General features: G+C 43.3%; 1 protein-coding gene across 4 annotated transcripts; it reads right to left on the reverse strand.

Annotated features, from left to right (window-relative positions):
- Positions 1–340: 340 nt before the first annotated feature.
- On the reverse strand, positions 341–6,849 carry LOC123139904 (uncharacterized). Of its 4 annotated transcripts, none has more exons than XM_044559617.1 (8): positions 6,338–6,849; positions 5,886–5,973; positions 2,480–2,552; positions 2,312–2,401; positions 2,004–2,180; positions 1,800–1,916; positions 1,670–1,726; positions 341–587 (listed from the first exon to the last, which is right to left on the reverse strand). In XM_044559617.1, the coding sequence occupies exons 1-7, from the start codon at positions 6,388–6,390 to the stop codon at positions 1,686–1,688; spliced, it is 639 nt and encodes a 212-aa protein (XP_044415552.1). In that variant the 5' UTR covers positions 6,391–6,849; the 3' UTR covers positions 341–587; positions 1,670–1,685. The 4 variants fall into 4 exon arrangements, with proteins under 4 accessions (XP_044415552.1, XP_044415551.1, XP_044415550.1 ...); XM_044559616.1 differs by having other exon boundaries at positions 341–595; XM_044559615.1 differs by having other exon boundaries at positions 1,800–1,919.
- Between the last annotated feature and the right edge of the window lie 12,915 nt (positions 6,850–19,764).

Genomic DNA, 19,764 nt, shown 5'->3' on the forward strand with positions numbered 1-19,764 from the left:
CCACGACCGTGCACCGCTGGGGATTCTATACATGTACACTGCTTGGCTAGATGGTTTTAGGTGCGTAGGAAAAAAAATTGTCAGTTGCTGGAATTGAACCCTGGACAAGACTAAAACACAGGGTTCGACAAAGGATTTTGCCTCGGACCATACGCCGTCAAACGCGTCGTACCTCCAAATACCAGCAGCAGAGTGCAGTATCATATAGACTACTTGGTTCCAAACCAGCAGCTAGAATCCATGTATAAATTATCATAGATTCAAGGCCAGTTAGCACAAAGATATCACCCATTGATCCTAAACAAAAAAGTAAAAATGAAACAACTTCAACATGCAGGAATGAACAGTGAAGAAAGTACTTTCAGTGCATTCAGCAGTAGACGAGAGATTTACATGACATACGGCCATAATCATCACATGCAGAAAGTACTTTCAGTGCATTCAGCAGTAGACGAGACATTTACACTGACATACGGCCATAATCATCACGTAGTTCACTTCGGTAGAGACAATGGATTATTTGACAGAAAAACAAGGTTCATGATACTGGACTTGAGATGCTAGTCAAAATCTTCCGGCCCCCGATGCTGATGAGCTTGCATTAGAACAAACAAGATTGTCAAATAAGATCTACATCAAAGTCTGGAAACTATGCTTCTAAACGCATTCCACAAAGAAATCAGGAATGCAAAATGCAGAAACAAAGATCAACGACACAAGATCTAAATGACCAATAAATATTCTAGAAGCTAAAACCAGTTCTGAAGTGGGGCCAACTTTTCGCTACAGTATGGTTAATGCGAGCAGAGATGGTTAAAAAAACATTACTCCCTCTGTCTCATAATATAAGAACGTTTTTGACATTACGTTTTTGACACTACACTAATGTCAAAAATGTTCTTATATTATGGGACGGAGGGAGTACAATTATTGTTTCATTATTTTAACATTTTACACAAAAAAACTTGACTAGTTCAGAATTCATAGTGCAGGAGCACTTTTTCAGAAGTCACTTTCCAAAGACGTAGTCCTTGTGAACTCAGCACAGCAAAGCAGAAAGAAAATAAAATTAAATCCAAGGTGATCATGAGATACCTTGGTTATTTTAAGTTAGAGAATATGAGTTGCTGTCATATACAAACATTGAAGGTGCAATTTTATAGCATATACCTTCCTTAAGATCTAATCCAGCATAAAGGGACAGAGGATAAAACACAGACACTTCAATGGCAATAACTTCAATATGCAAACTATATTTATCTTTAATCTGGCACATAAAAGATATTAGTCGTCTAATCCCATTTGCTAAGATATTTTGGTAAATTTAGGATGTATAGGCAATGAAAAGGCACTTTTCAAGAGGCATTTTCTCAACACAAGTCCCTTATGTTCTCATCATAGCAAACCAAGTTGATCTAGCACATAAAAGGTATTAGTCATCCAATCCCATTTGCTAAGATACATTGGCCAGTTCAGAATGTATAAGCAATGAACACAAGTCCCTTCTATTCTAATCACAGCAAACAAAGACCATGTTGTTTATTTAAGGAGTCAGGGTCATCCATGTAAGCAAATAAGCATATAATAAAAACCATGTGATCTCATCACAACAAACAAACAGAAACAGTAGCAATCTAAAGATCAACCCTAGGTTCGATCCATCACATACCAGAAATAGTAGCAATCTAAAGCCCGACCTTGTCGCCGTCCTCGCCACCAAGCTTAGCTGTGTAACAATGAGAAGTATTAGAACTAGTAGAAATCTAATTATGCTTGGAAAAAAAATACAAGTTGCATACCCGCAAGAAGGCCACCCTCGTACTCAGTGTATTCCTCAGGAACATCTCCGCCATCAATGGGGGCGACCTCATTCAGAATTATTGCTTCCACGTCATCATCCTCGACATGTTCCTCCTCTGCTGTGTAACCAAAGAAAAAAAGATTAAAATTTAATGAGCAATCTAACTATCCTTGACAGAAAGAATAATCTATAAATTGTGTACCCTGGTCCTCAATTCCCAGCTCTGGAACATCCTCATCAATGGCGACCCCCTCCACTTCATTCACAGGAATTGGTTCGACAGCATTGTCCTCGAACAGCTGCTCCTCTTCCTCCACACCATCGTCCTCGAACAGCTGCTCTGTGTCTTCATTTACCTGGAAACCAATGATAACATGGCCTGAAAAGTGAAAAGGATTTGTGGAGAGACTACAGTTAGTACAGCAAATCTGTTACTAGACCTGTAAACTAACATATGATAGCTTCCAGTGTGAAGCAAAGAATACAGAGGCAGCAAGTTCAAAAACTCACCATGGCGGGACCTATACGCACGGTTGTGCTTCTTGCGAGGGGTGAACTTCGGCACACGGACAGGAGCTTCAATCAGATCATACCAGTGATCTGCAAGTGATAAAGGTCAGTCAAACTAACATAAGCAATGACAATAAAAAGGAGAATTGGGTCTGAATTTGCTCTAACCTGGAAACTCAGGGTAAAACCGGTGGCATCCGGACAAGGTAAACTTGGTACAGAGATCAGCCATCTTAGTGATCTGATGAAAATGCTGTCAGTTAGTCAATAATCATGAATTCAAACAGATCAAACTTCGTTTGGCCTGCAGCCTACGACGCACCCAAATCAAAACCCTCCCGTCCCTGCTCCCAAATCTCAAAATCAAAGCAAAGGGACCAGTGGGTTCGTAGGAAAAGTGGCCTCAAGGTTACAGAATTTAAAAGGAGATCTAAACTAAGGTGGGTAAACCAACTGATGCATAAAGATAAAAAGGAGTGGAATGAGGCTCTGATACACCAACTCTTTCACAACTACGATGCGGAGGAAATCTGTAAAATCAAAATCCCCCAGACTGATGTTGGGGATTGCGTAGCGTGGCATGAGGAGAAGTCTGGCGTATTTTCTGTTCACGGCGCCTACAAGCTGGGTTCACAGCTGAAGCAGCAAAGTAATATGACGGCCTCCAGTTCAGTTCGTGATGCAAAAGACAGGAGCATATGGGATTATATTTGGAAAGCTAAAGTGCCAGAAAAAATTAGGATATTTGCTTGGCGGGCCGGGTAGCCACTGAAACTCTGCCAACAAAAGAAAACAAGTGGAAAAGAGCGCTCGAGGTAGACCGCATCTGTAATATCTGTGGCATTGAGACGGAGAATGAATTTCATGCAGTGGTTAACTGCACTAAATCCAAAGCGCCGAGTGAAATGAGGGCATTTTGGGAACTGCCTGATGAAAATCGTTTTCGATTCACAGGTAATGATTGGTTACAGAACCTTCTCGGATCTTGTACTTCAGAAGAACGCTCTCGGATTCTCCTGCTCCTGTGGCGAGCCTGGTGGCTGCGGGAGGATTGTGTTCACGCAAAAGGGAGAGCGCTGGTTGGCCTCTAGTTAAATATGCAGAAGAAATCAGCAGTGGGATGCGCAGTATGGAGCTCCAGAACAATACTCAGTTGACTAATCAGTGCGACAGTCTCCCGACGAGTGTGAGGAGGACAGAGACTAAGAAGGGGAAACAGACAAGTGAAATGAGGCAACACTGCAGTCGAAGTGAGCGTCGTTTGGACAGTGTCCATGCAGACCTGTCGACGTGTTCAATGCAGCAAAACGTTGTGCCTGGGGGAGGCCAATGGGAATCACCGCCGGCAGGTTTCTGGAAACTGAACTCTGACGTATCTTTCATTCAGAGTTCCAGGGAAACGACTGCAGGTTTTATCGTCAGAAACTGCTTGGGCCAGGTCGCTGTTTCTGGGGACAGCTTATGCCGGCGTGCAAAGATGCAGAAGAAGCTGAGTTAACTGCTGTTCTGCATGGCCTTTCGGAGTCAAGTAAAAACTACAGGGGGGGCGGTGTGTGTGGAGAGTGGAGACGGACTGCTATTCTGAATACCAAGACTAAAAACCAATCAGTACTATTTCCCCTCGTCACTGATATATGGGACCTTATGAATTTGTTCAACGAGGTCACCATCACTGCCCTAAGAAGATCCAGCAACAGTATGGCTCATAATATGGCTGCGTTTGCCAGAATTCATGGAGATCACAAAGCCTTTGGAGGAGATGTACCTCTCGCTCTAAGAGATTCCCTTGGAACGAGATAACCACCACACCGAAACTCTCGGGGCACCCCGTATCCCCTAGATTTGAACAAGAAAACATCACATTGGCACTCTCGGGCAGGCCGTACCCTTGGATTCCGACGGAAAAATATCAGATCGAAACCATCGCGGTCGCACGTGCCCTCAACGTAGCCCAGACTAAAACCCTAGACTAGAACGAAAAAGAACGATCGACTTCGGGTCGTGGAACTACCGCGCGGTCCACCGCTGAACCGAAGAGAAATGGGGACGTCGGTCGGTCGGCTTCGGCGCAGACGTCGGTCGGCTTCGGCGGCGGCGGCGGCGGCGGCGGCAGAAAGAGGAGAGGAGAGCGGAGAGGGGTGGGAAATGGGAGGGAGGTCGCTGGCTGGTGGGCGTGCCTGGTCGCCACTCCACTTATGTTTGGGCTTTGCGTTACTGGGCTAGAAGCTCGCTGGACAGGCCTACTCAGCACTTGTTCATCTTCAATTTAATGATATTTGTCTAAAAAAACTTGACTTAATGATATGTCTAAAAAAGACTTGACTTAATGATATGTCTAAAAACATTTGACTTAGCGGTGATCCTCAACAGAAATAATGGTGATCCTACAAAAAATGACTTTTTTTAGACATTAAAAAATTGACTTAATGGTCTGCCTAAAAATATTTCGAAAAAAATGATCTGCCAAATTATAATTGATCCAACTAAAAAATTGACTTAGATAAAAAAATATGCACTTGATTTGGGCTGTCAGCTAGTTGGCCGATGATCCAGATTTTTGACGGACAAAACAAAATACATTGTTACAAGATTTGAAGGAAATGAAAATTTTCAATCAAAAAAAGTGCAGAGCAATTCCTTTGAGTCAAATTACATATGTGGTGTGTGAAAAAAATCACTAAGGGTCTAAATCCTCCAAAATTGTGTGCCAACCTTTGAGTAAAAGGGGTAGTTCTGACAGGAAAAAATGCCGAAGCAAAATCCGCTTCGCTATCTTCCCTTCACGAAGAGGCGAAGGTTTCTACCCGCCTTTGGACGCTGACGAGTGGTGATCTCCACACCCTCTCCGCTAGCTGCTTCGGCTGGTTGGGGAGGGGGTGAGCTCCCATTGCTCTTCCTCTTGTTTCGTAGGTACATGGCTTTGTCTTCATCTAGTAGCGCCAATTTGGTGAAGTTGATGATGCCACGAATAAGGTGGCCTCGGCCTCTTCCTCACCACGGCGACGTTTTTCCTGATGGTGCCGCTGAGCTAATGGCCTCATCTGCTTGTCGTCTGTTCGGAGCGGTAGGCCTTATGTTTTCTGTGTCTGGCAGTTGTCGCCTCTTGTGGCTGCACTGGCAAGTGGTGGTACAAGGTTGGTGGCATGACAACAACGGTGAGATGCATCACATCTGAATCCAGGTTGGCGTGGGGAACGTCCTCGTCCAACACGCCTCAAGCACATTCTGCAGGACTGTGTATGGCATTGGTCTGGATTTTGGTTTATTGGTGCTCTACCTCTTCTCTCCGTGTGGTGCGCATATCGCCTTTCATGTATGTGTGGAATTGTAGTATGTTTAATTGATTAATATAATGTGTGCAATCAAAAGGGGTAGATCTAGGCCCCGTTTGAAACGCATGAACCCAAAACCTACGAATATGAATATGTAAAACACATGCATTAAGATGCCATGTAACCTGAATTTGTCCGGGAATCTAAACACAGGAACAGTCCAACACCGCCATTTGGATACCACAAAGGGAAAACACAAGAATTCTAGAAATAAGGAGGAATCTAAACACACGAGGCCTTACCTCATGTTTCTTTTCTTCCAAAACTCTTATGAATCGCCCTTCCATACGAATTTCAAAGGAACCTTGGTGAGGGCTTTTGGCGGGCGACCTCCATGGAGGTGGATATTTAAAAAAAAAATCAATAATTACATTTTGGAGTTTCAAAAAATTCTGAAAAAAATTCTACACATTGATATGGATGTATTATACATGTGTATAATCTCACAACGAAATACATTATGGTGAGAGCTACACAAAGAGGAGAAAATCGTGCATTTCTAATAGTGAACAGTGTTTGCACTGTTCATCAGTTTGAAAACCGTGATTTGTCTTTTTTGTGTAGCTCTCATCATAATGTATTTCATCTTCAAAATTTACACACATGTAGAATACATCCATGTTAACATGTATGATTTTTTTCAGAATATTTTGAAACTTTAAAATATGTTTTTTGATTTTTTCAAAATACCCACCTCCATGGAGGACGACCATCACTAGCATTTTGCGCCTTGGTGAGCCATTCCATTGTCCAAAGGGCACCTTAGGATATATTTTTTCCTATAGGAATTCAATCCTTCAAAATTCCTACTCCCTCCGATCCAACCTTAATTTAAAACCGTGACACTTATTTTGAATCGGAGGAGTACATTTTCTTGGTTCCAAACAGGGGCCCTAACGTTGCGCCATAGTTTACAAAACAACCTGCAAATTAAACAAATCAGGAGGAAAAATAGATCAACAAAAGCATTTTGATCAATATCCAACACAGAAGAGGTCACAAAGATCCTCATCTAATCTGAAAGAAAACGAAGGTCCTGATCTGATATGTTCTTCATGCATCATTAAAAATAGAAACCAGTACCCCTCAATTTCAAGACGAGAGGATTAACTAGTTTCTATGATATGATGCAGAAAGTTGCAGCAAGAAACGCGTAAAAGAGAAATATGTTGTGTGGTATAAATTAGTTTGAGGGAGGAAAACAGAGAAGAGATGAGGCAGGGGAGAAGGGCGCTGGAGTCATGGCCTATTTATAGGCCACAAACGGTGGACGAGGTGTAACAGGAAAGCGGTTGGTGCGAGCGGCCGCTTCCAAATTGATTACTCCTTTCCACATGCTTAGCATTTGGGTCCATAGATAGACCACATACATACCCTAACTACTATTGCATCACTAACAAGTGAGGACAATTAGCATATGGCCAGGATGTCAGTGATATTAGAGATTGAACAGTTCATAATGATAATGTCACATATGTAATCTATTTACAAAACAAATCGATCGCATCGATTGTAGTTGCACATGACAAAGACCTAGCAACCAGCCACTGCAGATGGGACCAGTCAATATAGAACAATCGAGACGCCATGCCATGTCACTGATCCGGGAGAAACAATTTCATTGGCTAGTTTTGATGGAGTTGTGTTTTCTTGACAGCTACATGTGCTTTCTTGCTGCAACTGGAAGTAAAATTTACAAAACAAAACGCTCACATCAATTATAGTTGCACACAACAAAGAACTAGTGTCCATCCAATGCAGATGGGACCTATGAACGTAGAAGAATGGTGGTGTCATACATGCCACATTCCTGTGATCTAGGGGGACGGTTTTGATGGGGTTGTGTTTTCTTGGCGGCTATGTGCTTCTTTCTTGCTTGTGCAACCACTCTTTGTTTAGTTTGTGTTGAAAATAAAATTTACAAAACAAACAACACACATGTAGTTGCACACAACACAAAACTTGCGACCAGTCAATGCAGATGGGACCTGTGAAAGTAGAACAATATGGGCATCATACATGCCATGTCACTGATCTAGGAGAAAACATTTTGATGGGGTCATGTTTTTTTTCAACTACGTGCGATTTCTTGCTTGTGCAACTTCTCTTGGTTGTTTGTGGTGAAAATAAAATTTACAAAACAAACCGCTCACATTGATTGTAGTTGCACATAACAAAGACTTCCGGACTGTCTACTACAACAAGGTTTGCCCCGCTCCGGTGAGGAAGGGGCGATGACGACGGCATGTCTTCGGCTCGCTCCAGTGCTTGTAGTCACCGCTAGGTGGTCCACGGATATGGTTGTAATTTTTATTACCTCTGTTGTTCTTTGTACTGCCATGATTGAAGATGAATAGATTTGAAGTTTCTCGCGGAAAAAGAAGACTTAGCGACCAACTAATGCAGATGGGACCTAAGACTATAGAACAATCGAGGCGTCGTGTATGCCATGTTATTGGTCCAAGAGAAATGATTGTTGGAAATATGCCCTAGAGGCAATAATAAATTGATTATTATTATATTTCCTTGTTCATGATAATCGTTTATTATCCATGCTATAATTGTATTGATAGGAAACTCAGATACATGTGTGGATACATAGACAACACCATGTCCCTAGTAAGCCTCTAGTTGACTATCTCGTTAATCAATAGATGGTTACGGTTTCCTGACCATGGACATTGGATGTCGTTGATAACGGGATCACATCATCAGGAGAATGATGTGATGGACAAGACCCAATCCTAAGCCTAGCACAAGATCATGTAGTTCGTATGCTAAAGCTTTTCTAATGTCAAGTATCATTTCCTTAGACCATGAGATTGTGCAACTCCCGGATACCGTAGGAGTGCTTTGGGTGTGCCAAACATCACAACGTAACTGGGTGGCTATAAAGGTACACTACGGGTATCTCTGAAAGTGTCTGTTGGGTTGGCACGAATCAAGATTGGGATTTTGTCACTCCGTGTAAACGGAGAGGTATCTCTGGGCCCACTCGGTAGGACATCATCATAATGTGCACAATGTGACCAAGGGGTTGATCACGGGATGATGTGTTACGGAACGAGTAAAGAGACTTGCCGGTAACGAGATTGAACAAGGTATCGGTATACCGACGATCGAATCTCGGGCAAGTACCATACCGCTAGACAAAGGGAATTGTATACGGGATCGATTGAGTCCTTGACATCGTGGTTCATCCGATGAGATCATCGTGGAACATGTGGGAGCCAACATGGGTATCCAGATCCCGCTGTTGGTTATTGACCGGAGAACATCTCGGTCATGACTACATGTCTCCCGAACCCGTAGGGTCTACACACTTAAGGTTCGATGACGCTAGGGTTATAAAGGAAGTTTGTATGTGGTTACCGAATGTTGTTCGGAGTCCCGGATGAGATCCCGGACGTCACGAGGAGTTCCGGAATGGTCCGGAGGTAAAGATTTATATATAGGAAGTCCTGTTTCGGCCATCGGGACAAGTTTCGGGGTCATCGGTATTGTACCGGGACCATCGGAAGGGTCCCGGGGGCCCACCGGGTGGGGCCACCTGCCCCGGGGGGCCACATGGGCTGTGGGGGGTGCGCCTTGGCCTACATGGGCCAAGGGCACCAGCCCCAAGAGGCCCATGCGCCTAGGGAACCCTAGAGGGAAGAGTCCTCAAGGGGGAAGGCACCTCCGAGGTGCCTTGGGGAGGATGGACTCCTCCCCCCCTCTTGGCCACACCCTTTCTTGGAGTAGGGGGCAAGGCTGCGCCTCCCCCTTCTCCCCTGCCCCTATATATAGTGGAGGGGAGGGAGGGCATCCATACCTGAGCCCTTGGCGCCTCCCTCCCTCCCGTGACACCTCCTCCTCTCCCGTAGGTGCTTGGCGAAGCCCTGCAGGATTGCCACGCTCCTCCATCACCACCACGCCGTTGTGCTGCTGCTGGATGGAGTCTTCCTCAACCTCTCCCTCTCTCCTTGCTGGATCAAGGCATGGGAGACATCGTCGAGCTGTACGTGTGTTGAACGCGGAGGTGCCGTCCGTTCGGCACTAGGATCATCGGTGATCTGAATCACGACGAGTACGACTCCATCAACCCCGTTCACTTGAACGCTTCCGCTTAGCGATCTACAAGGGTATGTAGATGCACTCTCCCTTTCTACTCGTTGCTGGTCTCTCCATAGATAGATCTTGGTGTTACGTAGGAAAATTTTTGAATTTCTGCTACGTTCCCCAACAGTGGCATCATGAGCTAGGTCTATTGCGTAGATTCTTTGCACGAGTAGAACACAAAGTAGTTGTGGGCGTCGATATTGTTCAATATGCTTGCCGTTACTAGTCTTATCTTGATTCGGCGGCATCGTGGGATGAAGCGGCCCGGACCAACCTTACACGTACGCTTACGTGAGACCGGTTCCACCGACAAACATGCACTAGTTGCATAAGGTGGCTGGCGGGTGTCTGTCTCTCCCACTTTAGTCGGATCGGATTCGATGAAAAGGGTCCTTATGAAGGGTAAATAGCAATTGGCATATCACGTTGTGGTTCATGCGTAGGTAAGAAACGTTCTTGCTAGAAACCCATAGCAGCCACGTAAAACATGCAAACAACAATTAGAGGACGTCTAACTTGTTTTTGCAGGGTATGCTATGTGATGTGATATGGCCAAAAGGATGTGATGAATGATATATGTGATGTATGAGATTGATCATGTTCTTGTAATAGGAATCACGACTTGCATGTCGATGAGTATGACAACCGGCAGGAGCCATAGGAGTTGTCTTTATTTATTTGTGACCTGCGTGTCAACTTAAACGTCATGTAATTACTTTACTTTATTGCTAACCGTTAGCCATAGTAGTAGAAGTAATAGTTGGCGAGGCAACTTCATGAAGACACGATGATGGAGATCATGATGATGGAGATCATGGTGTCATGCCGGTGACGATGATGATCATGGAGCCCCGAAGATGGAGATCAAAAGGAGCAAAGTGATGATGGCCATATCATGTCACTATTTGATTGCATGTGATGTTTATCATGTTTATACATCTTATTTGCTTAGAACGACGGTAGTAAATAAGATGATCCCTTACAACAATTTCAAGAAGTGTTCTCCCCTAACTGTGCACCGTTGCGACAGTTCGCTGTTTCAAAACATCACGTGATGATCGGGTGTTTTATTCAGACGTTCAAATACAACGGTTGTTGACGAGCCTAGCATGTACAGACATGGCCTCGGAACACATGCAAAACACTTAGGGTTAACTTGACGAGCCTAGCATGTACAGACATGGCCTCGGAACACGGAGACCGAAAGGTCGAACATGAGTCGTATAGAAGATACGATCAACATGAAGATGTTCACCGATGATGACTAGTCCGTCTCACGTGATGATCGGACACGGCCTAGTTTGACTCGGATCATGTAATCACTTAGATGACTAGAGGGATGTCTATCTGAGTGGGAGTTCATAAGATGAACTTAATTATCCTGAACATAGTCAAAAGGTTTTTGCAAATTATGTCGTAGCTCACGCTATAGTTCTACTGTTTAGATATGTTCCTAGAGAAAAATTAGTTGAAAGTTGATAGTAGCAATTATGCGGACTAGGTCCGTAAACTGAGGATTGTCCTCATTGCTTCATAGAAGGCTTATGTCCTTAATGCACCGCTCAGTGTGCTGAACCTCGAACGTTGTCTGTGGTTGTTGCGAACATCTGACATACACGTTTTGATAACTACGTGATAGTTCAGTTAAACGGTTTAGAGTTGAGGCACCAAAGACGTTTTTGAAACATCGCGAAACATATGAGATGTTTTGAGGGCTGAAATTGGGATTTCAGGCTCGTGCCCATGTCAAGAGGTATAAGACCTCCGATGACTTTCTTAACCTGCAAACTAAGGAGAAAAGCTCAATTGTTGAGCTTGTGCTCAGATTGTCTGAGTACAACAATCATTTGAATCGAGTGGGAGTTGATCTTCCAGATAAGACAGTGATGGTTCTCCAAAGTCATTGCCACCAAGCTGTTAGAGCTTCGTGATGAACTATAACATATCAGGGATAGATATGATGATCCTTGAGGTATTCGCGATGTTATGACACCGCGAAAGTAGAAATCAAGAAGGAGCATCAATTGTTGATGGTTGGTGAAACCACTAGTTTCAAGAAGGGCAAGGGCAAGAAGGGATACTTCATGAAACGGCAAATCAGCTGCTGCTCTAGTGAAGAAACCCAAGGTAAAACCCAAACCCGAGACTAAGTGCTTCTGTAATAAGGGGAACAACCACTAGAGCAGAATTACCCTAGATACTTGGTAGATAAGAAGGCTGGCAAGGTCGATAGAAGTATATTGGATATACATTGTGTTAATGTGTACTTTACTAGTACTCCTAGTAGCACCAGGGTATAAGATACCGGTTCGGTTGCTAAGTGTTAGTAACTCGAAATAAAAGCTACGGAATAAACGGAGACTAGCTAAAAGTGAGCTGACGATATATGTTGGAAGTGTTTCCAAGTTTGATGTAATCAAACATCGCACGCTCCCTCTACCATCAAGATTAGCATTAAACCTGAATGGTTGATTGAATCTCGATCGTAGTGATACACATTTTCATGCCAAAAGATAGTAATGATAGTACCACTTACTGGTGGCACTGCCATGTAAGTCATATTGGTTTAAAACGCATGAAGAAGCTCCATATTGATGGATCTTTGGGCTCACTCGTTTTTGAAAAGTTTGAGACATGCGAACCATGTCTATTGGTGTATATGCATGAAGAAACTCCATGCAAATGGACCGTTTTGACTCACTTGATTTTGAATCACTTGGGACATGCAAATCATACCACATGGGCAAGATGACTGAAAAGCCTCGTTTTCAGTAAGATGGAACAAGATAGCAACTTGTTGGAAGTAACACATTTTGATGTGTGCAGTCCAATGAGTGCTGAGGCATGCAGTGAATATCGTTATGTTCTTACTTCACAGATGATTCGAGTAGATGTTGAGTATATTTACTTGATGAATCACGAGTCTGAATTATTGAAAGGTTCAAGTAATTTCAGTGTGAAGTTGAAAGATCGTCGTGACAAGAGGATAAAAGATCTATGATATGATCATAGAGATGAATATCTGAATCACGAGTTTGGCACAGAATTAAGACATTGTGGAAATTGTTTCACAACTGATACAGCCTGGAACACCATAGTGTGATGGTGTGTCCAAATGTCATAGTTGCACCCTATTGGATATGGTGCATACCATGATGTCTCTTATCGAGTTACCACTATCGTTCATGGGTTAGGCATTAGAGACAACCACATTCACTTTAAATAGGGCACCACGTAATTCTGATGAGATGACACCGTATGAACTATGGTTTAGAGAAACCTAAGTTGTCATTTCTTAAAGGTTTGGGGCTGCGACGCTTATGTGAAAAAGTTTCAGGATTGATAAGCTCAAACCCAAAGCGGATAAAATGCATCTTCATAGGACACCCAAAACAGTTGGGTATACCTCCTAATTCAGATCCGAAAGCAATAGGGATTGTTTCTTGAATCGGGTCCTTTTTCGAGGAAAGGTTTCTCTCGAAAAGTTGAGTGGGAGGATGGTGGAGACTTGATGAGGTTATTGAACCGTCACTTCAACAAGTGTGTAGCAGGGCACAGGAAGTTGTTCCTGTGGCACGTACACCAACTGAAGTGGAAGCTTATGATAGTGATCATGAAACTTCGGATCGAGTCACTACCAAACCTCGTGGGATGACAAGGATGCGTACTACTTCAGAGTGGTACGTAATCCTGTCTTGGAAGTCATGTTGCTAGACAACAATGAACCTACGAGCTATGGAGAAGCGATGGTGGGCCCGGATTCCGATAAATGGCTCAAGGCCATAAAACCCGAGAGAGGATCCATGTATGAAAACAAAGTGTAGACTTTGGAAGAACTACTTGATGGTCGTAAGGCTGTTAGGTACATATGGATTTTGAAAGGAAGACAGACAATGATGGTAAGTGTCACCATTGAGAAAGCTCGACTTGTCGTTAAGATGTTTTTCGACAAGTTCAAGGAGTTGACTACGATGAGACTTTCTCACTCGTAGCGATGCTAAGAGTCTGTTGGAATTATATTAGCAATTACTGCATTATTTATGAAATCTTGCAGATAGGATGTCAAAACATTGTTTCCTCGACGATTCTTGAGGAAAGGTTGTATGTGATACAACCGGAAGGTTTTGTCTATCCTGAAATATGCTAATAAGTATGCAAAGCTCCAGCAATCCTTCTGAGGACTGGAGTGAGCATCTCGGAGTTGGAATGTATGCTTTGATGATGATCAAAGATTTTGGGTGTATACAAAGTTTATGAGAAACTTGTATTTCCAAAGAAGTGAGTGGGAGCACTATAGAATTTCTGATGAGTATATGTTGTTGACATATTAATGATCAGAAATGACGTAGAATTTCTGGAAAGCATATAGGGTTATTTGGAAAGTGTTTTCAATGGAAAACCTGGATTAAGCTACTTGAACATTGAGCATCAAGATCTATAAGGATAGATCAAAACGCTTAATAGTACTTTCAAATGAGCACATGCCTTGACGTGATCTTGAAGGTGTTCAAGATGGATCAGTCAAAGAAGGAGTTCTTGCCTGAGTTGTAAGGTATGAAGTTAAGACTTAAAGCTCGACCATGGCAGAATAGAGAGAAAGGAACGAAGGTCGTCCCCTATGCTTAAGACATAGGCTCTACAGTATGCTATGCTGTGTACCGCACCTGAAGTGTGCTTTACCATGAGTCAGTCAAGGGGTACAAGAGTGATCCAAGAATGGATCACAGGACAGCGGTCAAAGTTATCCTTAGTAACTAGTGGACTAAGGAATTTTCTCAATTATGGAGGTGGTAAAAGAGTTCGTCGTAAAGGGTTACGTCGATGCAAGCTTAACACCTATCCGGATAGCTCTGAGTAGAGATACCGGATACGTATAATGGAGCAACAATTTAGAATAGCTCCAAGTAGAACAGTTATTTGGAATAGCTCCAAATAGAACGTGGTAGCTGCATCTAGGAGATGACATAGAGATTTGTAAAGCACACACGGATCTGAAAGGTTCAGACCCGTTGACTATAACCTCTCTCACAAGCATAACATGATCAAACCCAGAACTCATCGAGTGTTAATCACATGGTAAATGTGAACTAGATTATTGACTCTAGTAAACTCTTTGGGTGTTAGTCACATGGGGATGTGACCTTGAGTGTTAATCACATATCGATGTGAACTAGATTATTGACTCTAGTGCAAGTGGGAGACTGTTGGAAATATGCCCTAGAGGCAATAATAAATTGATTATTATTATATTTCCTTGTTCATGATAATCGTTTATTATCCATGCTAGAATTGTATTGATAGGAAACTCAGATACATGTGTGGATACATAGACAACACCATGTCCCTAGTAAGCCTCTAGTTGACTAGCTCGTTAATCAATAGATGGTTACGGTTTCCTGACCATGGACATTGGATGTCGTTGATAACGGGATCACATCATTAGGAGAATGATGTGATGGACAAGACCCAATCCTAAGCCTAGCACAAGATCATGTAGTTCGTATGCTAAAGCTTTTCTAATGTCAAGTATCATTTCCTTAGACCATGAGATTGTGCAACTCCCGGATACCGTAGGAGTGCTTTGGGTGTGCCAAACGTCACAACGTAACTGGGTGGCTATAAAGGTACACTACGGGTATCTCTGAAAGTGTCTGTTGGGTTGGCACGAATCGAGATTGGGATTTTGTCACTCCGTGTAAACGGAGAGGTATCTCTGGGCCCACTCGGTAGGACATCATCATAATGTGCACAATGTGACCAAGGGGTTGATCACGGGATGATGTGTTACGGAACGAGTAAAGAGACTTGCCGGTAACGAGATTGAACAAGGTATCGGTATACCGACGATCGAATCTCGGGCAAGTACCATACCGCTAGACAAAGGGAATTGTATACGGGATCGATTGAGTCCTTGACATCGTGGTTCATCCGATGAGATCATCGTGGAACATGTGGGAGCCAACATGGGTATCCAGATCCCGCTGTTGGTTATTGACCGGAGAACATCTCGGTCATGACTACATGTCTCCCGAACCCGTAGGGTCTACACACTTAAGGTTCGATGACGCTAGGGTTATAAAGGAAGTTTGTATGTGGTTACCGAATGTTGTTCGGAGTCCCGGATGAGATCCCGGACGTCACGAGGAGTTCCGGAATGGTCCGGAGGTAAAGATTTATATATAGGAAGTCCTGTTTCGGCCATCGGGACAAGTTTCGGGGTCATCGGTATTGTACCGGGACCACCGGAAGGGTCCCGGGGGCCCACCGGGTGGGGCCACCTGCCCCGGGGGGCCACATGGGCTGTAGGGGGTGCGCCTTGGCCTACATGGGCCAAGGGCACCAGCCCCAAGAGGCCCATGCGCCAGGGAACCCTAGAGGGAAGAGTCCTCAAGGGGGAAGGCACCTCCGAGGTGCCTTGGGGAGGATGGACTCCTCCCCCCCTCTTGGCCGCACCCCTTTCTTGGAGTAGGGGGCAAGGCTGCGCCTCCCCCTCTCCCCTGCCCCTATATATAGTGGAGGGGAGGGAGGGCATCCATACCTGAGCCCTTGGCGCCTCCCTCCCTCCCGTGACACCTCCTCCTCTCCCGTAGGTGCTTGGCGAAGCCCTGCAGGATTGCCACGCTCCTCCATCACCACCACGCCGTTGTGCTGCTGCTGGATGGAGTCTTCCTCAACCTCTCCCTCTCTCCTTGCTGGATCAAGGCGTGGGAGACATCATCGAGCTGTACGTGTGTTGAACGCGGAGGTGCTGTCCGTTCGGCACTAGGATCATCGGTGATCTGAATCACGACGAGTACGACTCCATCAACCCCGTTCACTTGAACGCTTCCGCTTAGCGATCTACAAGGGTATGTAGATGCACTCTCCCCTCTTTCTACTCGTTGCTGGTCTCTCCATAGATAGATCTTGGTGTTTCGTAGGAAAATTTTTGAATTTCTGCTACGTTCCCCAACAATGATTTCATTGGTTAATTTGGTGGGTTATGTTTTTTTACAGCTACATGTGTTTTATTGTTTGTGAACTTCTTTTGGTTGTTTATTGTTGAAAGATCTTTGGATGTCTGTAGCCTTGTTGATGAGCACACTACAACAAACATAGAAAGTAGAAATCTCGTTCCCCTTTTTTTTAAGATATGAAAAATAAAGGAGGATACCCTAGAAAAGAAGAAGTTACACCAAGTATATATGCATGACAAAAGAGATAAAAAATCAGCGGTCGACAAGACATGCCCTGGCCTCCGGCTGAACATAACTACTCCATATGAGCTTGTTCTATGGAAATGCCTTCAAGGAGATAAACAAAGCCCTTGTGAGCCGTCCTCACCAACTTCGACCCATGTAAGCTTGCGGCAATGATCGTATGTGACAACCTTCCCTGAACCTTAGGGTAGGGTCCGACCACACCAACAAGCTCCGCGACCAACTCATATATGACCAGCCATGATAAAGCATAGAGTAAGACACACAGGTTCCCTTTAACACCATCATCGCAAACATTGACCCTCGTCAAAGAGTTGGCTTTGTCATAGCCCCATACATCTCTAGTACATCCATCGAAGCCCTTGGTTTTGTATGAAATTTGAACCCTCTAAATACTAAATGGAAATCAAATGAGTCAAAAGAGGACCTCAACCTTGTACGTACACACCACATGCAACTAAGTTTATAACCTAGTAGATGATTCACTTTTGTTGTTCTTTTATTGTGAGTGTATTTTTTGTTAATGGTAGAAGAGATATAAACACGAGAAAAGACAAACATTGGAGAAATCCTACATCTTAGTATCATCAACAATTCTACATCTTAGTTCAAGAAAAAAACTCACAACCCTAAAAATAATGAACTCACACACCTTGTCGAGGAAATCAATAAAATAATTGATCTCAACAACATTTGATGTGAGTTGGTGGAAAACATGTGATGTGAGTCAGTGGAAAAGGCAAATAAATACTTCCTCCGTCCCATAATGTAAGACATTTTTTGACACTACACTAGAATCAAAAAACGTCTTACATTATGGGATGGAGGGAGTACAAATCTAATCACATTAATCGTAGTTGCACATGATAGAGAGCTAGCGACCAACCAACACACATGGGACCATCAAATGTAGAACAATAAGGGTACCATATGCCACATCATTGATCTAGTAGAAATGATATCATCATCTCGTTCTGCTGGGGTTGTGTTTTCTTAACAGCCACATGTGCTTTCATATGTGTGCAACTTCTTCTGGCTGTTTATGTTGAAAGGAAAATTTACAAAATCACTCACAACGATCATAGATGCACACAACAAATAACTAGTGACCGACCAATGCAAATGGAAAATACGAATGTTGAACAATCGAGGTGTCATACATGCGACATCCTACGATAAGGAAAAAAACGATTTTGGTTGGGTTGTGTTTTATTGGTGGCTCTATGAGTTTCCTTCCTTCTGCAACCTCTTTTGTTTTATCCTCTTGAAAATAAAATCCACAAAATGAACCCTCTCACATGTAGTTCCACACAACAAAGAACCAGGGGCTGATGCCTAGTGGTGGGAAGGCATAGCCTAGTGGTGGGAAGGGGCTGATGCCTTCCCACCCACCCAGGTTCAAGGCATGGTACTTGCAATTTGGGTTTGTTGCACCAATTATACTGTAAGGGGTTCCCTTACAGTCTTTCTGTTAAAAAAATAAAGAACCAGGGACCAGTTCAATGTAGATGGGACATGTGAAAGTAGAAATTTTTGGGTGTCATGTATGCCATGTCACTGATCTAGGAGAACATATTTTGATGGGGTTGTGTTTTCTTGACAACTGTGTCTGCTTTATTGCTTGTGCAACTTCCATTGGTTGTTCATGTTGAAAATTAACTAGATGATACCCCGTACGTTAATATATTTCAATGATATTTGCTTGTATAGAACATGAATATTCGGAATAATAATATGAGCACTAAAATTGAAAATACATACTCCCTCTGTCCTGAAATACTTGTCCGGGATACATCTATTTTTATCCATTTCTCCGGCATGTATTTCCAGACGGAGGGAGTATGATTTAATGCATGTTTGCATGTTGAAGTTGGATCTTTCTTATGCATGGTTGCCTGTTGAGGTGAGTTTTTTCCTCATGCATGTTGCATGATGAGGTGTCATGCTTGCCTGTTGAGAAAAATAGGTTAGTGGGGTCTAACTATTTAGATATAGAAGATTTACAAATAAGATATCTCACATCAATCGTAGTTGCACATGATGAAGAGCTAGTGACCAGCCAATGCACATGGGACCTGCAAATGTAGAACAATAAGGGCACCATACGTGCCATGTCACTGGTTAGGTATAAACGGTTTCATTGACTGGTTTTGCCGAGGTTGTGTTCTATTGACAACCACATGAGATGTATTTGCTGTAAATTCTTTGCGTTGTTAGTGCTGAAAGTAAATTTACAAAACAAATCACTCACATCAACTATAGTTGCACACAACAATGAACGAGCGTCCAACCAATACAAATGGGACCTACGAACATAGAACAATGGGGGTCTCATACATGCCACATCCCTGTGATCCAGGAGAAACGATTTTGCTAGGGGTGTGTTTTCATGGTAGCTATGTGTGCTTTCTTGCTCGTGCAACCTCTCCTGTTATGTTTATGTTGGAATAAAATTTTACAAAACAAATACCTCACAATTAGTTACACACAACAAAAAACTAGCAACCGGTAAATGCAGATGGGACCTATGAAAGTAGAACGGTCTGGGCGTCGTACACGCCATGTCTATTATCTGGGAGAAAAGGTTTTGATGGGGAAGTGTTTTCTTGACAACTACGCACGCTCTTTTGCTTGCGCAATTTTTCTTGGTTTGTTCATGGTGAAAATTAAATTTGCAACCCAAATCACTCACATTGATTGTAGTTGCACACAACAAAGACTTAGCGGCCAACTAATGTAGATAAGACCTATGAATATAGAATAATCGAGGCGTCATACATGCCATGTCACTAGTCTAGGAGAAATGATTTCACTGACTAAATTT

The sequence above is a fragment of the Triticum aestivum genome, chromosome 6B, assembly GCF_018294505.1.
Source record: "Triticum aestivum cultivar Chinese Spring chromosome 6B, IWGSC CS RefSeq v2.1, whole genome shotgun sequence".
In the NCBI taxonomy this organism is placed as follows: domain Eukaryota; kingdom Viridiplantae; phylum Streptophyta; class Magnoliopsida; order Poales; family Poaceae; genus Triticum; species Triticum aestivum.

Bases quoted from the DNA above. Each gene is read 5' to 3' on its own strand.
- LOC123139904 (XM_044559615.1), bottom strand. From the start codon at position 6,390: ATGGAATGGCTCACCAAGGCGCAAAATGCTAGTGATGGTCGTCCTCCA. The intron at 2,402-2,479 runs GTTAGAGCAAAT...TATCACTTGCAG, and splicing joins GTTTTACCCTGAGTTTCCAG to ATCACTGGTATGATCTGATT. The intron at 2,181-2,311 runs GTGAGTTTTTGA...TTCACTTTTCAG, and splicing joins TGCGTATAGGTCCCGCCATG to GCCATGTTATCATTGGTTTC.